The sequence below is a fragment of the Hylobates moloch genome, unplaced genomic scaffold, assembly GCF_009828535.3.
Source record: "Hylobates moloch isolate HMO894 unplaced genomic scaffold, HMol_V3 SCAFFOLD_11, whole genome shotgun sequence".
In the NCBI taxonomy this organism is placed as follows: Eukaryota; Metazoa; Chordata; class Mammalia; order Primates; family Hylobatidae; genus Hylobates; species Hylobates moloch.
Window position 1 is genome coordinate 4,825,624 of NW_026652286.1, and position 19,654 is coordinate 4,845,277.

General features: G+C 39.2%; 1 protein-coding gene across 8 annotated transcripts in view; it reads right to left on the reverse strand.

Annotated features, from left to right (window-relative positions):
• TTC17 (tetratricopeptide repeat domain 17) overlaps positions 1-19,654 on the reverse strand; it is a 126,669-nt gene that overhangs the window by 28,421 nt on the left and 78,594 nt on the right. For 5 of the 8 annotated variants that reach the window (XM_032166227.2, XM_032166224.2, XM_032166225.2 and 2 more), the window contains 5 exons: positions 12,464-12,723; positions 11,839-11,992; positions 7,972-8,092; positions 5,897-6,056; positions 3,576-3,659 (listed from right to left, as the gene is read on the reverse strand). In XM_032166227.2, the coding sequence (XP_032022118.1) occupies positions 3,576-3,659; positions 5,897-6,056; positions 7,972-8,092; positions 11,839-11,992; positions 12,464-12,723 (779 nt within the window). Of the gene's footprint in view, positions 1-3,575; positions 3,660-5,896; positions 6,057-7,971; positions 10,136-11,838; positions 11,993-12,463; positions 12,724-19,654 lie in introns of those variants that run through there. The other 3 variants (XR_009215725.1, XR_009215726.1, XM_032166229.2) reach the window with 3 other exon arrangements.

Sequence of the window (19,654 nt, forward strand, 5' to 3'; positions counted from 1 at the left end):
AGCATTTAATTTGAAATATCATTCTTTAATTCCCAACCAGTACCTATTAAGTGATCAGTGAGCTTATTTTACCTTTCATATACTCTCCTATTCTCTCACCATTTTTTGATAATGGTACTATACCTACATTTTCAGAGCTCAAACAATCCCCAACTTAGGATTTTCCAACTTTATGACAGTGTGAAAGCAACAGACATACAGTAGAAAGCAGTACAACACTCTTGCCAGCTGTAGCTGCCAGTCAGCCACATGATCACAAGGGTAAACAGCTGATACTCTATAATATACTGTGCTGCCAGATGATTTTACCCAACTGTAGGCTAATATAAGTGTTCTGAACACATTTAAGAAAGGCTAGGCTAAACTATAATGTTTGGTAGGTTAGGTGTACTAAATGCATTTTGACCTATGGTATTTTCAACTTAACAATAGGTTTATCAGGATGTAATCCCATGGTAAGCTGAGGAGCTTCCATAACATATGATACTGTCTTGCCTCTCTTAGAGCCATTATTCAGTCTTGGCTCTATAGACAAATATATAATGCTTGCTACTAGTCCCTTATACTAATGCTGCTCTGGTCATTTTGGCTGTCTGAAGCTTATCTCTAGACAGTCTTCTCAAGAAGAGGCTCATGGAAACAATATTTGTTACATGTTAATGGCAATTTGTCTGTGGACTCTATATTGCTGGTCAGTTTGGTAGCACATAAAATCCATGGCTCATCTTTTTTTATTCTTTAAGTATCCTAAATATGTTACTCCGTTGTCTTCTGGAATCAAGAGTTGCTGTTGAAAAATCTGATTACATTTGCTGTCTTTCTTTCTCTCTCTTTTTTTTTCTTCCAAGATGGAGTAATTTTGCTTCAATAAGCATTGCTGTTGACTTTTCTGGATCAGTTTTCTATGGCATACAGTGCACCCTTTTTTAAAAAAATTTTATTATTATACTTTGAGTTTTAGGGTACATATGCACAACGTGCAGGTTTGTTACATATGTATCCATGTGCCATGTTGGTGTGCTGCACCCATTAACTCGTCATTTAGCATTAGGTGTATCTCCTAATGCTATCCCTCCCCCCTCCCCCCACCCCACAACAGTCCCTGGTGTGTGATGTTCCCCTTCCTGTGTCCATGTGTTCTCATTGTTCAATTCCCACCTATGAGTGAGAACATGTGGTGTTGGGTTTTTGTCCTTGCGACAGTTTGCTGAGAATGATGGTTTCCAGTTTCATCCATGTCCCTACAAAGGACATGAACTCATCATTTTTTATGGCTGCATAGTATTCCATGGTGTATATGTGCCACATTTTCTTAATCCAGTCTATCATTGTTGGACATTTAGGTTGGTTCCAAGTCTTTGCTATCATGAATAGTGCCGCTGTACACCAGTTCAACCATTGTGGAAGTCAGTGTGGCGGTTCCTCAGGGATCTAGAACTAGAAATACATTTGACCCAGCCATCCCATTACTGGGTATATACCCAAAGGATTATAAATCATGCTGCTAAAAAGACACATGCACACATATGTTTATAGCAGCACAGTGCACCCTTTTAACAAAATATATTTTACAGAAATAGAATAAGACTCAAATCTTATTTATTTGAATCTAGAGCTTAAAATATGTTCTTCTCTAACATGTTATCTTCAATTTTTCTTTAACTCTCTTTTATTTTAGTCACTTGTCACTTCTGTCCTCTATGTCCCTGTGTTTGTGCTGTATTCCTCTTGCTGCTCCTTCCAATTTTGTCATCAGTTCTGTGATAAAATTTTTCTACTACTGACCTGTTTGGCCTGGCACTCAAGTTTAATATATTTCAGTTTTCTATCTCCTGTTTTTATATCCATTGCTAATCTTTCTCCTGTGTTTTTATATTTTCGCTTTGTGATCTTTATTTACGCAGGCAATTTTTTTTTTTTTTTTTTAAACAGGGTCTCACTCTGTTGCCCAGGCTGGAGTGCAGTGGCATGATCATGGCTTACTGCAACAACTTCCTGGGCTCAAGCGATCCTCCCACCTCAATCTCTCAAGTAGCTGAGACTACAGGTGTGTGTGAGCATTTTAATTTTTTTGTAGAGACAGGGTCTCGCTATGTTGCCCAGGCTGGCTCAAACTTCTGGGCTCAAATGATCCTCCTGCCTTGTCCACCATGTGCTGGGATTACAGGCATGAGCCACTGTGCCTGGCCTAATATTTTAATCCACGGGGAAAAGTTTAGTCTTAATTATAATGTGTTCCATGACAATATTTTCCTGTTGTGTGTTCTTTAGTAAAGTTTTGCTGCTTTTTCCTATGGTTTTCATTCATTCACTCATTCATTCATTCATTCATTATTTATTGAAACGGAGTCTCACTCTGTCACCCAGGCTGGAGTGCAGTAGTGGGATCTCGGCTCACTGCAACCTCTGCCTCCTGGGTTAGCAGTGATTCTCCTGCCTCACCCTCCCAAGTGGCTGGGATTACAGGCGCGTGCCACCACACCCGGCTGATTTTTGTATTTTTAGTAGAGACGGGGTTTCACCATGTTGGCCAGGCTGGTCTTGAACTCCTGACCTCAAGTGATCCACCCGCCTTGGCCTTCCAAAGTGCTAGGATTACAGGTGTGAGCCACTGGGCCCGATCGGTTTTCTTTTATTTTGGTATCAGTGCTGTGTCTGCTCTGTTTTTATTACTCAGGATTTTCCTGGTTGGGCTACTTGTAGAAAGTTCCTTCAGGTAGTAGAATTTTGCTGACGTTTTCTGAAATTGCTAACCCTGCCTGACTTCTGCTACAATTCATCCTGTATGGTTTTTGTGTGGATCATAACCACTTTTGGCAATCCTTACTTTTTTTTGAAGTCTGGGGATCATGTGTTTGCCCTAGTTTCATTATAATTGGAGTCTGCTGATGATTTTTCCATGTGCGATATCCGGAAGATGAAGGAAGTTGCTATCTCACAATGTCACATTCATACTTGAAGTTGGGTTCATTCTTTAAATGACTATGTTAAATTAGCTCTTTAATATTATACAGTAAAAAAGTAGAGAGATTCTTGGCCATAAAGTAATAAAATTAAATTTAAAAACCCCTCCTCTTTACACAAATATCACACAGAGGAAGAAAAGGAGTCTCAGAACCTCTCAATGGTATTTTCTGTAGGCTCTATGAAAATGCAATTTGGTAAATATTTTGTTTCATGATTTCAAGAGAAAAGACATTTCAAAGTGTGTTTCCCATCCATCATCCAAAATACCAAATATTCTCAACATCAGAAGAATATCTGAATTATTTCATATACCTAGATTCCATGGTTTCCAATACTACCACCTTTATACACACATACTGGGGTAAAGAAGAGAAAACTGACTAGGTAAGTTTCACCACAGAAGGTAAGCAAAGAGACAGAAAAGAATATTACCCAAGTGATAGAAAAAGCGACTGAAACATTCTGCGGGGAGTTATTTCACATTATTCTTTTAGCCACCAAGTGCTCAGTAACTAACAGAAGAGGTCAGAGACACTTAGGAGCGAATAACCTAGAAAAGAAGTTAGAAGGAGGGCAACTGTTTCCAGCTTTTCTGTGGGGTGACTTACCTTTTCCAAAACTTTGGCAATTCGGGTGCCAATCTGTTCTAGTGACTGTTGTGGATATTGGTCTTTGCCGAGATTTTGTAATACCTGGAAGGAAGGAAGATGGTAGATTAGAAGAATGAACACGATGCAGGATCTAGATGATACTGCTAATGCTGACTTGGGCACTGTACCACAGAGGCAAACTGTTTTTTTGGGATACATGCTGTGGTCCTATTGGTAACGTAATCTATGGAAGATACATTTAAGGCTGTTTTATCATCCCCTTAGCTCTCCCACATTTAACAAAAATTACAGAATGTAAAACACATTCATTATAGCAACATTAGAACGCAGAGTAAATGAAATAAACTGTGTAATTTTGTCATTCAGACATGTAAAGACATATAGAGAGGTATTAACAACCACTTTTAATACCTTTATATTTCTCTATGCACATTTTTTTCTCACAAAATATTGAATTACACTGTATACTGTTACCTATGTTTTCACATTATATATTGTGAAAATTTATTCAGGTCAATATTTATATATATTTTCTAATGGTGCCACTGTATACTATCTTATATCTATACCAAAATTTATTTAACCAGTCCTCTACTGTTGGATACTTGTGACATGTTTTTCCAATTCTTCTAGGTATACGCTTTGCTAGGTATATATTGGGTCTGCCTTCCTTACCCTTCCTTCTTAAAAATGTCAACAGGAGAATTAACTGCCCCATACATTTTTCTCAAGAGTCTGTACTTGATGGCAAGGCAGAACTACCCCCCTTGAGGGGTAAATCAGAATTAAAATTCCATGGTCATAAAGAAAAAAAGAATAATAAGCTCAGTCCCAGGGCCTGAAAGAAATCAGGCTTGGCCCAAATCCACCTAGGTGATGCGTAACTGAAAAAAGCCCCTATTTTTTTTTAAAAGACTTGGTCACCTGTGCTTTCCACTATCAATGTGCATCCTAACCGTGAGGCTAAAAAACAGCCTGTTCTCGTTGGTTTCAAAGAACATCTTTATTTCTGCCTTCATTTCATTATGTACCCAATAGTCATTCAGGAGCAGGTTGTTCAGTTTCCATGTAGTTGAGCGGTTTTCAGTGAGTTTCTTAATCCTGAGTTCTAGTTTGATTGCACTGTGGTCTGAGAGACAGTTTGTTATAATTTCTGTTCTTTTACATTTGCTGAGGAGAGCTTTACTTCCAACTATGTGGTCAATTTTGGAATAGGTGTGGTGTGGTGCTGAAAAAAATGTATATTCTGTTGACTTGGGGTGGAGAGTTCTGTAGATGTCTATTAGGTCCACTTTATGTAGAGCTGAGTTCAATTCCTGGATATCCTTGTTAACTTTCTGTCTCGTTGATCTGTCTAATGTTGACAGTGGGGTGTTAAAATCTCCCATTATTATTGTGTGGGAGTTTAAGTCCCTTTGTAGGTCACTGAGGACTTGCTTTATGAATCTGGGTGCTCCTGTATTGGGTGCATATATATTTAGGATAGTTAGCTCTTCTTGTTGAATTGATCCCTTTACCATTATGTAATGGCCTTCTTTGTCTCTTTTGATCTTTGTTGGTTTAAAGTCTATTTTATCAGAGACTAGGATTGCAACCCCTGCCTTTTTTTGTTTTCCATTTGCTTGATAGATCTTCCTCCATCCCTTTATTTTGAGCCTATGTGTGTCTCTGCACGTGAGATGGGTTTCCTGAATACAGCACACTGATGGGTCCTGACTCCATACCATTTGACCCAGCCATCCCATTACTGGGTATATACCCAAAAGGACTATAAATCATGCTGCTATAAAGACACATGCACACGTATGTTTATTGCAGCACTATTCACAATAGCAAAGAGTTGGAACCAACCCAAATGTCCAACAACGATAGACTGGATTAAGAAAATGTGGCACATATACACCGTGGAATACTATGCAGCCATAAAAAATGATGAGTTCGTGTCCTTTGTAGGGACATGGATGAAACTGGAAAACATCATTCTCAGTAAACTCTCGCAAGGACAAAAAACCAAACACCGCATGTTCTCACTCATAGGTGGGAATTGAACAATGAGAACTCATGGACACAGGAAGGGGAACATCACACTCCGGGGACTGTTGTGGGGCGGGGGGAGGGGGGAGGGACAGCATTAGGAGATACACCTAATGCTAAATGACGAGTTAATGGGTGCAGGAAATCAACATGGCACATGGATACATATGTAACAAACCTGCACATTGTGCACATGTACCCTAAAACCCTAAAGTATAATAAAAAAAAAAAAAAAAAAAAAAAAAAAAAACAAAAAAACAGCCTGAACAAAGCCGAGCACTCACCTCTGTTAACTGACTCTCCCCTGTGTAGTGCAGGCTGGCTCGGTTGGAAACCCCATGCAAGTGATCCAGGGTATGCATACTCGTGGGGAGATTGCCATTGCAAAGAGGCTCCATTGCTGGCTGCTGTATAGGGGTGGCAAAATCTATGTGTTCTGTGATGCTGAAAAATGGAGATTACCACATTAGCTATGGGAAATTTTTGAGTGGGTGGGAAGAGAAGAGAGACAGCATTAACAATCAGCTCATCATAGCTTCAACATGCTATCCCCTGATTTTAAACGAGGTAAGTTTTCTTCTAGGATTTCTTCTTCCAAGATATAAGTGGTGATAAATACCCACAACTGGTTATATCTTTTAGTTTTCTTTTATGCACAGCAGCACATTCCTCCCCACAGAAAAAGTTACCTAAAGCTTAGACAGTAAATTTTATAGACATACAGCCATATATTGTATTTAGGTGTAAGACTAAGTACTTCCTTTCATTTTCCCACCATATACAAGCTAACTATTATAGACTATCATATGCACTAATATGACAAATTGGCACTACCATGTTTTACTTGCAGCTATTTAAAAAGTCTAAATTATTAGGCAAACATTCACTCATTAGTTATTTAGAGCCATGTCAGATACAAGGACTATAATAATGAGTAAAACAACATAGTTAGTCCCTGCTGTTATCATGTTCATTCTCTTGTGATTCATTTATTACATGTGATAAGTTATAAAAGATAAAATATGGTGCAATGACAGTGCACTCCAAGAGGATATATGTTGCCTCTGCACTGGTGGAGGAGGGTAGCTAGTGAAGGATTCTGTGGAGGTAAGATTAAGTCAAGGCCAGAAGGTTTAGTATGAATTAACCAGCTGAGAACTCACAGTGAGAACAATGCCACAGACAAAGGAGACACCACGTATGACAGCCCTGGCAGGAGAGACGGCAAAAGAGAGGATGAAAAAACAGGCAGGGAGCAGATCAAGAAAGGCTTTATGGTCCACTTTAAATAGCAGTAAGAATTTCCTAGAGTGCTTTAAGAATGATTTGACTTATATTTGAAGAATTCTGAGTACTGTGGAGAGAATAGATTGAACAGAGGCAAGGGTGAACAGAGCAAGAGGACCAGCTAGGAAGTACTGGATGAACCGATGTAGGGATGGTTATGCTCTGGTTTGAGGAGGCAGCAATGGAGATGGAGAAAAGTAGGTGGTTTTGAAAAATACTCAGGGAGTAAAGGTGCTAAGAATTGGTAACAGGCTGAATTTGAAGAGCAGGGGAGGAAAATTGTTAAGGATAACTCCCAGGTTTTTCGCCTAAGCATTGCTGGAGCTATTTTGCTAAAAATAGGAAAAGAAAAAACAAACAAACAAAAAATAATTTTTTAATATGGAGAGTGGGCAAGAAAATTGTGACTTTAGTTTTCCTGAGCATTGGGTGCCTGAGTGCAATCTAGACAGACAGGTCAGGGAGACAGACAAATGAGTTGAAGGCATTGTAAAAAGGTCTGGAGATTCAAGTTTGGGAGCTGTTAGTACATCTTTGTGTGATTGGAATTTTGGGAGTAGATCAGTCTGACTAGAAGTGATTGCAAAATAAGAAGGCTTAGTGGTAAATCCTGGGGAACTCCAATACTTAAAGGGTAGAAAACGGGTTAGCAAAAGCGAGTGAGTGTCCAGTGAGGAAAAAGCAGTTATCAGAGGCATCTACTATGCCTTGGTAGGTGTTTGCAAATCTGGATTTGCTCTGGCTCCCTTAGAACTGCATGATATTCATGAGAAACCATGGGTTTTGTGCTTCTATAGAGAGGATCCAGTCTTCAATTCAAACTAAGCAGTTATACGTGGCTGCTAGATAGCTTACAAAGGACAGGTGAAGGCACCGGGAAGGGGGGCACACTCACTGCTTTGCTACAATGGGTTGGGCCCACCTGGGGGCCATGGTCAGCATGGTCATCCTTTGAAAATTCAGCTCTAGAAAGGATAACTCTTCTACTAGCTGCTAAGAGGGCATCCTTAAAGTCAGCTGGGTTCCGTGGGACTCAAATGCCATAAAGGAGGGAGAGGCTTAACATACTTACTCAATGTTTTTTGAAGAAACTGCAAGCCAGGTACTCACGATGGCAGTCAGCTCTACCCAGCGGAGTTTGAGGCATTCGTCTGGGCTGGGCCATCCCAGACGCTGGTAGTCACGTTTTTTTCCTGGAAGGAAAGTATGCCATGAATCCACGCAATTGCAAAGGAACAGAACCCAAAGGGCCTTCTGCCCTGGTGATTACTTCACACAGATTGGTGTATTTGGAGGTGCTAGTCATTCCTGTAGTCTTTAGCATTTCCCCCATCTATGATCTAATTAAAATCTTGTCATTATGCAATGGGACTAAAGATCATCTTTGAGTAAAGATAGGTGAAGTAAAGAATAAATGAGTCCTTTGCTGGATTTAAGATTGATCAACATGAAATAAGGGGTTAAGGTATTCTTCAATGTTAACATTCTTACCCAACTTAATTTTTGCCCCTCTGTATTTTGATTTTATAAAGACAACTCCAACTTAGTAGAAACATTTATCTCTAAAGCAGGGTTTCTTAACCTGGTATTATTGACATTTTGGGCTGGATAATTTTTTGAGGGATCCGTCCTGTGCATTGGAAGGTGTTTAGCATCATCTTTGGCCTCCACCCACTGGATGTTGGTAGCACTGTTCCCCAGATATAACAACAAAAACGTCTCCAGATATTGCCAAATGACCCCTGGGGGGCAAAATCACACCCAGTAGAAAGAACCACTGCTATAAAGAAGAGCAGCAGGGAATAATGATGTTAATGAAAGATTATCATCTCCCCCCAGCCCCCGCCACAACACCACAGTCCAAGAACCAATATTATCTATTTGAAGAGCACTTCCTGTGTATTCAGATCCCATGCTAAGTGCTTTACATCCTTAACCTCATGAGGTTAAGTTTTTTCCATTTTTCTTTTTTTAAATTAGAGACAGCACCTTGCTTTCTTGCCCAGGCTGGAGTGCCGTGGCATGATACTAGCTTTCTGTAGCCTTAACCTCCTGGACTCCCACCCTGGCCTCCCAAAGTGCTGGGATTATAGATGTGAGCCACTGCATCTGGCCTGAAGTAGGTTTTAACCCTCATTTCTCAGATGAGCAAACAGACTCAGAGAGACTAGGTGACTTGTCCAGGTCACCTGGCTAGCAACTGGCAGAGCTGGGATCCTGATCCAAGTCTGTTTGACTCTAACATGTATGTTCCCAATCAACAAGCTATTTAAAGCTACAAAAAATTTTAAAGCTCTGTTTATTAATATCCTTCGCAGGTACTACCTTTTGGGTCTGGGCTCTTTACTTACATCAAATCCCCAAGAAAAGAGCAGAACTGTCTTGTCTGGGAAGGGTTTTCTGAAGGAGTTATAATGGAATAGGCAGGAAGGAGAACTTTAGTTCTGAATAGCGCTTTTTATATTATAGGAATTTACCAACAGTAGAAAACTGTTTGAGGTACAGGCAGGGGTTTAGATTGAGATTTTAACAAAACAGAAAGGAACACTTTTGGAAGAGTTTCAAATTAACTCTGTTTAAATTAATAACTTAAGCCATAATTTTCACAAAAAATCTTATTTTTGCTTTACATTTAATAATTTCATTTGAAAAATATTTATTGAGCACCTGTTATAAGGGGCTGAGAACCATAAAAGACACTAGGGGTACAGACAGGAATAATAAGACGGCCTGCTCTTGAGCTCACAGTCTAGTAAGGAAGGTAAACATAAATCATTACAGTACAATAGGAAAAGAGCTAGAGCGAAGATATAGAACAATTGCACAGAGGAAAGAGTAACTAATTCTGCCTGAAGGTAACAAGGAAGAGATGGCACTTGATTTTGAAGTTTAAGGATGAGTGATATTTTAGCACGGCAGAGGGCAGAGGGGCATAGGGCAGAGGGGCATAGGGCATTCCAGGCAGAGGGAACAGCATGTGCAAAGGCACTGAGGTAAAAACATGAGCATGGTTGGTTCAGAGAATAGTGTTGAAGGGTACACAGAGGCGGGCTGTAAAGGGTCTTGTACACCACACTAGGAAGTTTGAATTTTATCCTGTAGGCAATGGGAAGGCTTCAAGCCCACATCTCTCCATCTGGTTCACAAGGATATCATAAGAGGCTCTGTTAAATGCCTTGCTGAAATCCAGTTACATTATGTCTATGGCACTTTCCTGGTCTTCCAGTCTAGTAGCCCTAACCAAAAAAGGAAATGAAATTAGTTAAGCATTATTATTAGTTCTTAGAAAATCTACAATGGCTCTTAATGACCTCCATTTTTCCCCCATGGGCTCACAAACTATTTAATACTTTGCTTTAGAACTTGGTCAGGATTTATCATGAAGCTGATTAGTTAGCAGTGAATAGAATCCATACTAATTTGAAAATTGGGATTTTGAATCTCTCTAGTATTTCTGTCCTCTATGCTTTAGAGCTTTTCACTTTAATGCCAATAAGTGGTTCCATGATCTCATTTGCAAGTACATTCAATGCCCTACTTGGGCCCACCAACTTGAATACATTTAAAACTGCTTAAGTGCTCTCATATCATCTCAACCATATTCGGCTTTAGTTTTCACTTTTATAATAAATTTTTAGTTTTTTGTTTATAAAAGTAATATAGGCTTATTGTAAAATATTTAGAAAATGGAAAAGTCATACAGAAGAAAATAAAAATCACCTATAGCTCTGTTAGCACCCAGAGATGACCATTTATAACATTTTGATGTATTTCCTGCTAGTTTTGTTTCTATGTGCTTGTTTATTATACCATATTTCATCAAATCTAAGATGCTGCCAACTGTAAATATACATTATTTTACAGGATTTAAGAAAGAAAAACAGTGGCAACTATTATATAAGATACTATCAACTGTAAGATGTATTCCAATTTCAGAGATATTGAAATGTGAAAAAAATGTAGTTGATGAAATATAGCATAATGATTAAGGTATTCTCTACATTTACTACTTTATAAATTGCTTCTCTTTACTCACTATATTACCAATATCGAGTGCATATTATGCAGCATAGACGTGTTATGATTTATTTAGGCAATTACAACATTTAGGTTGTTTACAAATTTTTATTATAAGCAATCCCATGATCAATATCTTTCTACTTACATCTATGGCACTTGTAAGATGATTTACTTAGGGTAAATTACTACAAGTAGAATAACTGGTATATTTTTAAATTTTCTGATGTGTCTAGTCAGACTACCCCAAAATTCACTTCAGTTAAATAAAATGTGTGTTACACATTAAAAAACAATTTGATAATCAAAACTGGTAGCTTACTGTTTATGCCTGCACTCCTTTGATTGCTGATGAGGTTGAACATCTTCTCAAGTTTAGTGGCCATCTGTGTGTGTGTGTGTGTGTGTATGTATTTGGTGAACTGTCTATGTATGCTGCACATATTTTATTGGAATACTGTTATGTTTCATATTGATTTGTAGGTGCTCTTTAAATGATATTGATACCCTCTGCTTATCATATATTCTGTAAATATATACAAAAATAATCTACAAAAAAATACTTTGCTTCAGTCCTTTGTCTTATTTTGTGGTACTTTCCAGTGTCAGAATTATTATTTTCTTTCCCTCTCTCTGCCTTAGAAAGTTCTTTCCACATGGAAAGAGCATGTAAATATTCACCTAGTTTTTCTTCCTTTATGATTTATTACACATAATGTTAAATCCACTGGAATTTTCATTTCCATAATGTGTTAGAGTTTGAACATTTTTTTCATTGATACAGAAGATAGACTGGTTTCTTGACCACTTTGCCCCTTTATCATCTCATCTGAACTATTTCAAGTTACAAATACAACCTTTGTGAGAAATGAGACAGTGACATCTAAAACAAGAAACTGGCATATTAAACATTCGAATTTACCTTGTGGCCCAGGAGATGCCACCTTGGGGCCAGTGATCTCTAGGTTTGCTTGGTAACGATGTCCATTTTCTATCTGACTTGTTTCTACTTTTTTCCCAGGAGTTTTCTTATGATCTCCTTTGGGTTTCTTTACACGTTTGACCTGGAATGTAATCTAGGAAACAGAAACATGTTAGGGACAAATGAGACCAGTGATCAAATCTGTCAATGATTTGTGAATACTAGTTTAAGAATAACCAAGTCCTGTGCTCAGGTTAAGTTCTCTCCTTGAGTTTAATTCTTAAAGACCTAAATAAAAAATGGTTAGTGAAATGAACAAAATAACCTAGTCTCAAAGAATGTATAGAAGAAACTGAAAAGAAAGATGTCTGAACTGGACAGTTCCAAGTCTGCAGGCTCTGACAGTGGCTTCACACCCACCCCATTTCCTCCTGCCTCCCAGAAGAGCCAGCAATACATAAGTAACATGAAATGCTTCCTCCTAATAAAATTCCAATGTGAAGGCTGTCCTGGAGTGTGTAGCCAAGTAGTGCCACATATCCAACAGAAACTTCCCACTTTGCATACTAGGATCCCCTGAAAGACATGGGCTACAATTTTGTGAGAATTAAGTTGGCAAACTTACCCATTCTGTTGCTTCATCATCTTCACTTCTGCAGTCTCCATAGCAAGAGCTTCTGGCCACTCCATCCTGGGGACCTTTCTTCAGCACCCGTATTCCTTGTAAGTCTAGACGCCGCCCTTTCATCTCTAGTGCACCCCCAAAGCCTTCCAAAGGCCATGCCTGTTGAAATTCATCCACCAAAGCCAGTATTTCTTCTGACATTTTGGTTTCATCTGAATTCTCCATCTCATCAGAACCATTGCTCTCCTCAACCACCGTACCTGAAATTCAAGGGCCAGCACGTTAGTAAAAGGTACATAGTACTCATTCAAGACCTTGGGTGACTCCAACCCTGCTTTTGGAGAAACGTTTTGGCTCTTCTTAGAGGCACTTCTATAGCCCAGTGTAATAAAAATACCATTCAGCATCTTCAAAATACATAATAAAATACCAACTTTGTCATCTAGTGGTTGCCAAAAGCCTGGCTGAGAACAGTGGCAGCTAGACAGGAGGTAGTCAGAGATTCTGTTATTAGTGAGCATGAGGATAGGTATGTGATATATTATTTTTAAAAAAAGATCCACTTGCTCTACATTCAAAACACAGATGGCAAGGATGAAGCTTATTATGTTATTTAATATATGGGATTCTTCAAGGTTTATTCAACTATCTGGACATAGCTGTGTGTCCAGACCATATAGCTAGCTTAATTGCCTTAACTGAAAACTTATTTGTTTAATGGAAAACTATCCTAATTCTACATGAAGGCTCCCATTTTTCTCTAATGGCTGATATAAGAAATAGCAATATACTACAATAATTTCTTTCTAAAATGATTACCAAGATATTATTTAGGTGGCTCAAGTCTCTTATATAAAGACTCCTATGGAAGACTCTCAGTGTAATGGCCTAGCAAAAATTCTCTCTCCTGAGAACTCAGTATGTTTCCTTTATTATCCAGTGAAGGTCACACAGCCCTCTTGAGTTCTCCTCTAAGCTTGAATAACAAGGAAGCTCAGGCAAAATTAGCCTGAGTTTCTTAACAGAAGGCTTTCTTTTAAAAAAGTCTTCACTACTTAACTTTTCCTGTTTATTTTGAATTGGCTGGATGTTACACTGTGCATTCCATGAAAGTCACCCCTAGTCCCTTTAGGAAGTAGATAGGGTACAAGAACAAATAACAAAATGTCTCCTTTTGTAACATGTACCCACAGGAAAACCTGAGAGCTCTGGGTTGATACCTCACAAAACGCCAGTTTCATTATTCTAGTGCAGTAATCTTCAGTTGGTAATTCTGGCTTGTTCAGGGATTTAGAACATGGTATTATAGCCATGCACCACATAATGAAGTTCTGGTCAATGATGAACTGCATATACCACAGTGGTGCCATAAAATTATAATACTGTATTTCCCCTGTACCTTTTCTGCATTTAAATATGTTTAGAGACACAAATATTTACCATTGTGTTACGCTTGCCTACGGTATTGCAGTACATAAACATGCTGTAGAGGTTTGTAGCCTAGGAGCAAGAGGCTACACAATATAGCGCGGGAGTGCAGCAGGCTACACCACCTAGCTTTGTGTAAGTAAGTACAGTATACGCTGTGATGTTCCCACAATGGCAAAATCACCCCAGGACGCATTTCCTAGAGCATATCCCTGCCGTTAAGCAACACATTGGAAAAAATTCACACTGTTTAGCTACAAGGAATTCTGCAAACCCAGTAACCCAAGGTTATTGCTTCCTTGTGCTCCTACCATATGGTAATATTTATCATTATTTAAAAATTCTGGCCGGGCGCGGTGGCTCACGCTTGTAATCCCAGCACTTTGGGAGGCCGAGGCGGGCGGATCACGAGGTCAGGAGATCGAGACCACGGTGAAACCTCGTCTCTACTAAAAAATACAAAAAAATTAGCTGGGCGTGGTGGCGGGCGCCTGTAGTCCCAGCTACTCGGAGAGGCTGAGGCAGGAGAATGGCGTGAACCTGGGAGGCGGAGCTTGCAGTGAGCCGAGATTGCGCCACTGCACTCCAGCCTGGGCGACAGAGCGAGACTCCGTCTCAAGAAAAAAAAAAAAAAAAAATTCTGAGAGAGGGGCTTTCATTAATGGAAACTGATATTCCAATGAAGAGAGAATATGGAGCTTGCTGCAGGCTTCTGTTGTTGGTAGCCACTAAGCTTTTCTAAAGGCTGCTGGGGTTGGGGCGAAAGCAATTCCTAAAAAAACACTAAATATGTACATATTTTTATATTTTCTCCTCACAGGTGAGGAATAAGTAGATTATAAGTGTGCTCTGAGTTAGCAAAAAATAAACCAAACTTTATTGACAGCCTACTATGTGTCTATCTCTGTAAGCTGTAGGTGGGAACAAAAAATGTAAAGTTTCTAACCTTAAGAAATTAAATATAATGAATTTATAATCAAGTTGGAGACCGAAAACTACATACATGAAATAATAAGAAAACAATTTTTTTTTAGAGGAAAAAAATATTTGCCTGTAATCACAAAATGCTTCTTAGAGAAAGGCAGACTACCTGAGACAGGATTTAGACAGACAGAGTAGAGGGCCAGGGAGGTCACTCCCCATAGGGACTTTTTTTTTTTTTTTTGAGATAGAGTCTTATTCTCTCGCCCAGGCTGGAGTGCAATGCAGTGGCGCGATCTCAGCTCACTTAAACCTCTGCCTCCTGGGCTCAAGTGATTCTCCTGCCTCAGCCTCCCAAGTAGCTGGGATTATAGGCGCAGGCCACCACACCTGGCTAATTTTTTTGTATTTTTGTAGAGATGGGGTTTTGCTGTGTTGGCCAGGCTGGCCTTGAACTCCTGACCTCAGGTGATCCACCCACCTCAGTCTCTCAAAGTGCTGGGATTCAGGTGTGAGCTACTGCATCCAGCCTTCTAGAGTGACAATTTTTTTTCTTAAAAGTATGTATGCATAGACTTATTTGTCTACACGCACACATACAGGGATAGTAAAGGCACATGTGAGGGCATTACCAATTTCAAATTAATTAGAACAAAGAATGTATACAGGGGATCGTAACAAATAAGATACTGAGGAAAGGTAGGTGATGTTACAAATGTGTGGGAAAGTCACGAAGAGGATTCGTTGTAAAGGGAGCCTCTTGTTTCTTAAACAGAAGAATAACAGGATGAGGGCCATAATAATTACAAAGGTTAAAGTCTTAGAGTAGTAAATCAGTTTGTGTATTGGAACGGGGGTGTTGGACAAGGAAAGAGAAGACAGAAGACAAAGAGACCAATTAGAAAGGTATTGAATAATCTTTATAAGAGTTATAGAAGTAGGTTGTCTTAAGGTAAAGGGAAAAGGAATTTTTAAAAAAGAGAGGGAAATGTTAATGGAGACAAATTAGTAATAGGATAGGCTCAAAGATGATTTCAAGATTTTTAAGTCTAATGTGAAAAACTGGGATTTTTAATATATGACTATAGGTTTAGAATCTGTGAATATGTAAACAGAATGATATTTATAAAGACAACGGAGTTAGGAAAGGGCAACAGGATAAAGAGTTGGAATTGTAGACACTTGTCATTAATTCATGAAAATGTTTGTTGCTGTATCTAGCAATGTGCTGAGGGCTGGGTTGTAACAACCCATGGAACTTACAGTCTAGACAAGAATGGATGGAGGAATGTATCTTCAGATATTGTCCTATATAGAACACTGTCCTACACAACTGTCCTATACAGCTGAAAATACAGAATTCTGGTTTGGTGAAAGGTCTGGATTGTAGAGAGATCTCGGATGGTTTCAAATTATGCTTGAAGCAAGAGGAATAAGTAAATCTTAGGCTTGCTGCTTGTAGGACAGATGGTATGATATAAACTGAAAACAGAGCCTATTTTTTCTTGATTTTCGTTACCATGCACCATTTTCACACTGGGAAAAAGAATAAATATTGTGAAGTTGGAGAGAATGTGAGCATCCACAGTGAGGTTTATGTGAGTTCACATCCTTTACTGAGATGAAGCCTATTTCAGGGTAGTGGGAAGGTTTATACTTGTATCTGAGCCATATTAGGTACTATCAAGAATCACAGGGACTAGGAGAAGTGTTAAGAGATGAAGCTATGGGCCGGGCGCTGTGGCTTATGCCTGTAATCCCAGCACTTTGGGAGGTCGAGGCGGGCGGATCACCTGAGGTCAGGAGTTCAAGACCAGCCTGGCCAACATGGTGAAACCCTGTCTCTATTAAAAAATACAAAAATTAGCCAGGCGTGGTGGCAGGCACCTGTAGTCCCAGCTACCTCGGGAGGCTGAGGCAGGAGAATGACATGAACCTAGGAGGTGGAGCTTGCAGGGAGCCGAGATTGCACCACTGTACTCTAGCCTGGGCGACAGAGCAAGACTCCATCTCAAAAAAAAAAAAAAAAGACATGAAGCTATGCATATGTAGTCCTGTTGAAAACAAAAGAAGCTTGTAATGTTCCACACACATCTGGAGATTCATGTAAGTCTGTGCACCTCACTTTAAGAGATGTCCAAAGCAGAAAATATACTTGGCAAAAGTACTCAAAACCATGTTACGTGAAGACAGACTGAAGAATTCTAGGGGGATCCAGTGGCAGGAAGAGTAGCTGATATATTGCACCAAAAATTCGGGCTTGAAAAGATTTTGAAAAATTCCAAAGAGATTACTTCAAAGACAATGAAGAGACTAGAAGCCATAAGTTATTCAAGGAAGTGAGGACATTTAACTGAAGAAAAGCAAAGACATAGGAAAGGAACGCAGGCAGGAACAATAACCATCTTCAACGCCTAAGGGAATGTGCTATTAATGAGAAACAAGACTGATGCTGTTAGCCTCATAAGACAAAACTAGAAATGAGAGGTCATGTTTTAGCTCAATATTAGGAAAGACTTTTGGATCAGATGACAATGGTTATCCAGGAAGAAACTGGGATCATCATACCTGGAGTAGAAACAGAAGCCAGTGAATGGCTGCAGAGGACACTACTGAGAGGGAGTGGAATATCAGAAGCTGATTAACAGAAGGTGACTATATTTGATAAGAAACATTAACAATCTTGGAAGAGAAGTTTCAAGGAGTTTAGGGAGCAGAGGATGGAAAGATGAGTGCTAGATTCAAAACAAGACAGAAGTAAACAGCCACAGAAAGGTAAAGAACGCAAATTCAAAGAGATGGCCAGCAAAATCTGACCGACAACATCTTCCTCCACAAAGTCTTGCATGAGTAATAGCAATGGGTGCTAGAGTACTTAAGATTGTGGCTTCTGAAGGCAAGTAAGGCACACACTATCTTTAACAACAATACTGTAGAAGGAATATGTCCCTTTGTCTCACAAAAAAGAGTATTCTAAGGAATTAGACAAACTTGGTTCCAAATTAAGATTACCACCATAGGGCTGGGTGCTGTGGCTCATGCATTTGGGAGGCCGAGGCGGGTGGATCGCCTGAGCTCAGGAGTTCAAGGCCACCCTGGGCAACACAGTGAAACCCCGTCTGCACTAAAATACAAAAAAATTAGCTGGGTGTGGTGGCATGCGCCTGTAATCCCAGTTACTTGGGAGGCTGAGGCAGGAGAATTGCTTGAACAGGGAAGGTGGAGGTTGCAGTGAGCCGACATCATGCCATTGCACTCCAGCCTGGGTGACAGAGTGAGACTCCTCAAAAAAAAAAAAAAAAGATTACCACCATAGGGCCTTGGGCAATTCTGTCTTCAGTCCTAGGGTTCTCTTTAAAAGGCAGTGATCTGATCTGAAGTCAGATTGGAAAGCTGCAGATATGCTTACAATTTAACACATAAACAATGACATAAAATTTCAAGCCAGTAATCAGAAAGCACAAAAGGCTTAGATTAAATCACTCGGATTAAGGTAGATAGAGAAATCATTCTCTTCTGAGCAGAAAACAATAATCATGAGTATTCGTTGCCACCAGTGGTGTTCTTCCTTTTTTTAACTGGGTCAGTATAGCAAGAGAAAACCAGGAACTCTGAGTAGATAACCTAGAAAAGCAAACAGGGAATCTTTCCTGTAACAATTCTTGTGCAAATATATTATGGCTCCCTTGAACTGAACAGATGTTTACTGATCATGTACTATGTGTACGTGTTTGTACAGACTTTGACTCCTGAAGACGCAATTATATGTACATTTGTAGAACATTTACTGAGTTCTGAGTACCAGGCACTAAAATAAATGCTTCCCAAAGTTATTTCATTTAAATACTCAAAACCACTCTATAAAGCATTTTTGTTGGTTTGTTTTTAAATAAATGAGGTAAGAAAGGCACGGGAAGATTAAGTAACTTGCAAATCTGATCAGATTTACATTTTAGAAACAACTCTTTGGACGCACAAAAAATTATTTAATAGTGGTTGTTTCCGCTTTTAAAATTCTGTATTGATTACATGTATTCTCTTTCTTCACATACAGACTAAAATAAAAGACTAGATTTAGAGAGCCAAATTAAGATGCTACTGCAATAGTGTAGGCAGAAATGAAGAAAATCTGAATTCAAGCAGTGGCAGTGGGAATAAATGAAGAGATACAGATGCAACAGGTCTGAGAGACTGACTGGATACAGTGGTGCCTGGGTGAGTTGTGATGTTCTTAAGAGAGATCAGGAATACAGAAATTAGAAGCATTTCAGAAAACAGGGCCAATATGAGGAGGAGTTCAATTCTGGATATGTTACATTTAAGTGCCTATGGCACATCCAGATAAAAGAGTACACACACACACACACACACACACACACACACACACACACAAAGCAGAAATAAGATCTGGAGTTGTAGAGAATGTCTTAGCTGAAATATAGGTCTGGAGACATTGGTGTAGTCAAGGGTATTTGAATCACCAAGAGATAACACATAGAAGGACGAGAATAGAAGGTCAAAGTTAGGATCCTGGATAACCCAACAAATAAAGGGCAGAATAAAAGTAAGTGAAAGAAATTTTAAAAGATGGTGTGTGGATAGAAGAAAGCCAAGAGCAAGTGGTATTCCAGAAGCCAAGAGGAAAGGAGAGAGTTTCAAGAAGTAGGGAGGAGTTATGTATCCAGATACAGTAAAGTGGTCAAGTGGGTGAATACTAAAAAGAAGTCATGAATTTTGGCAATTCTGATAATCTTAGCAAGAACTGTTTAGTACAATATAGCTCAAAATGTGGTCATAAAATGGAATCTTAGGGGAGGGTGTAATAGGTAAGCCCACTATTCC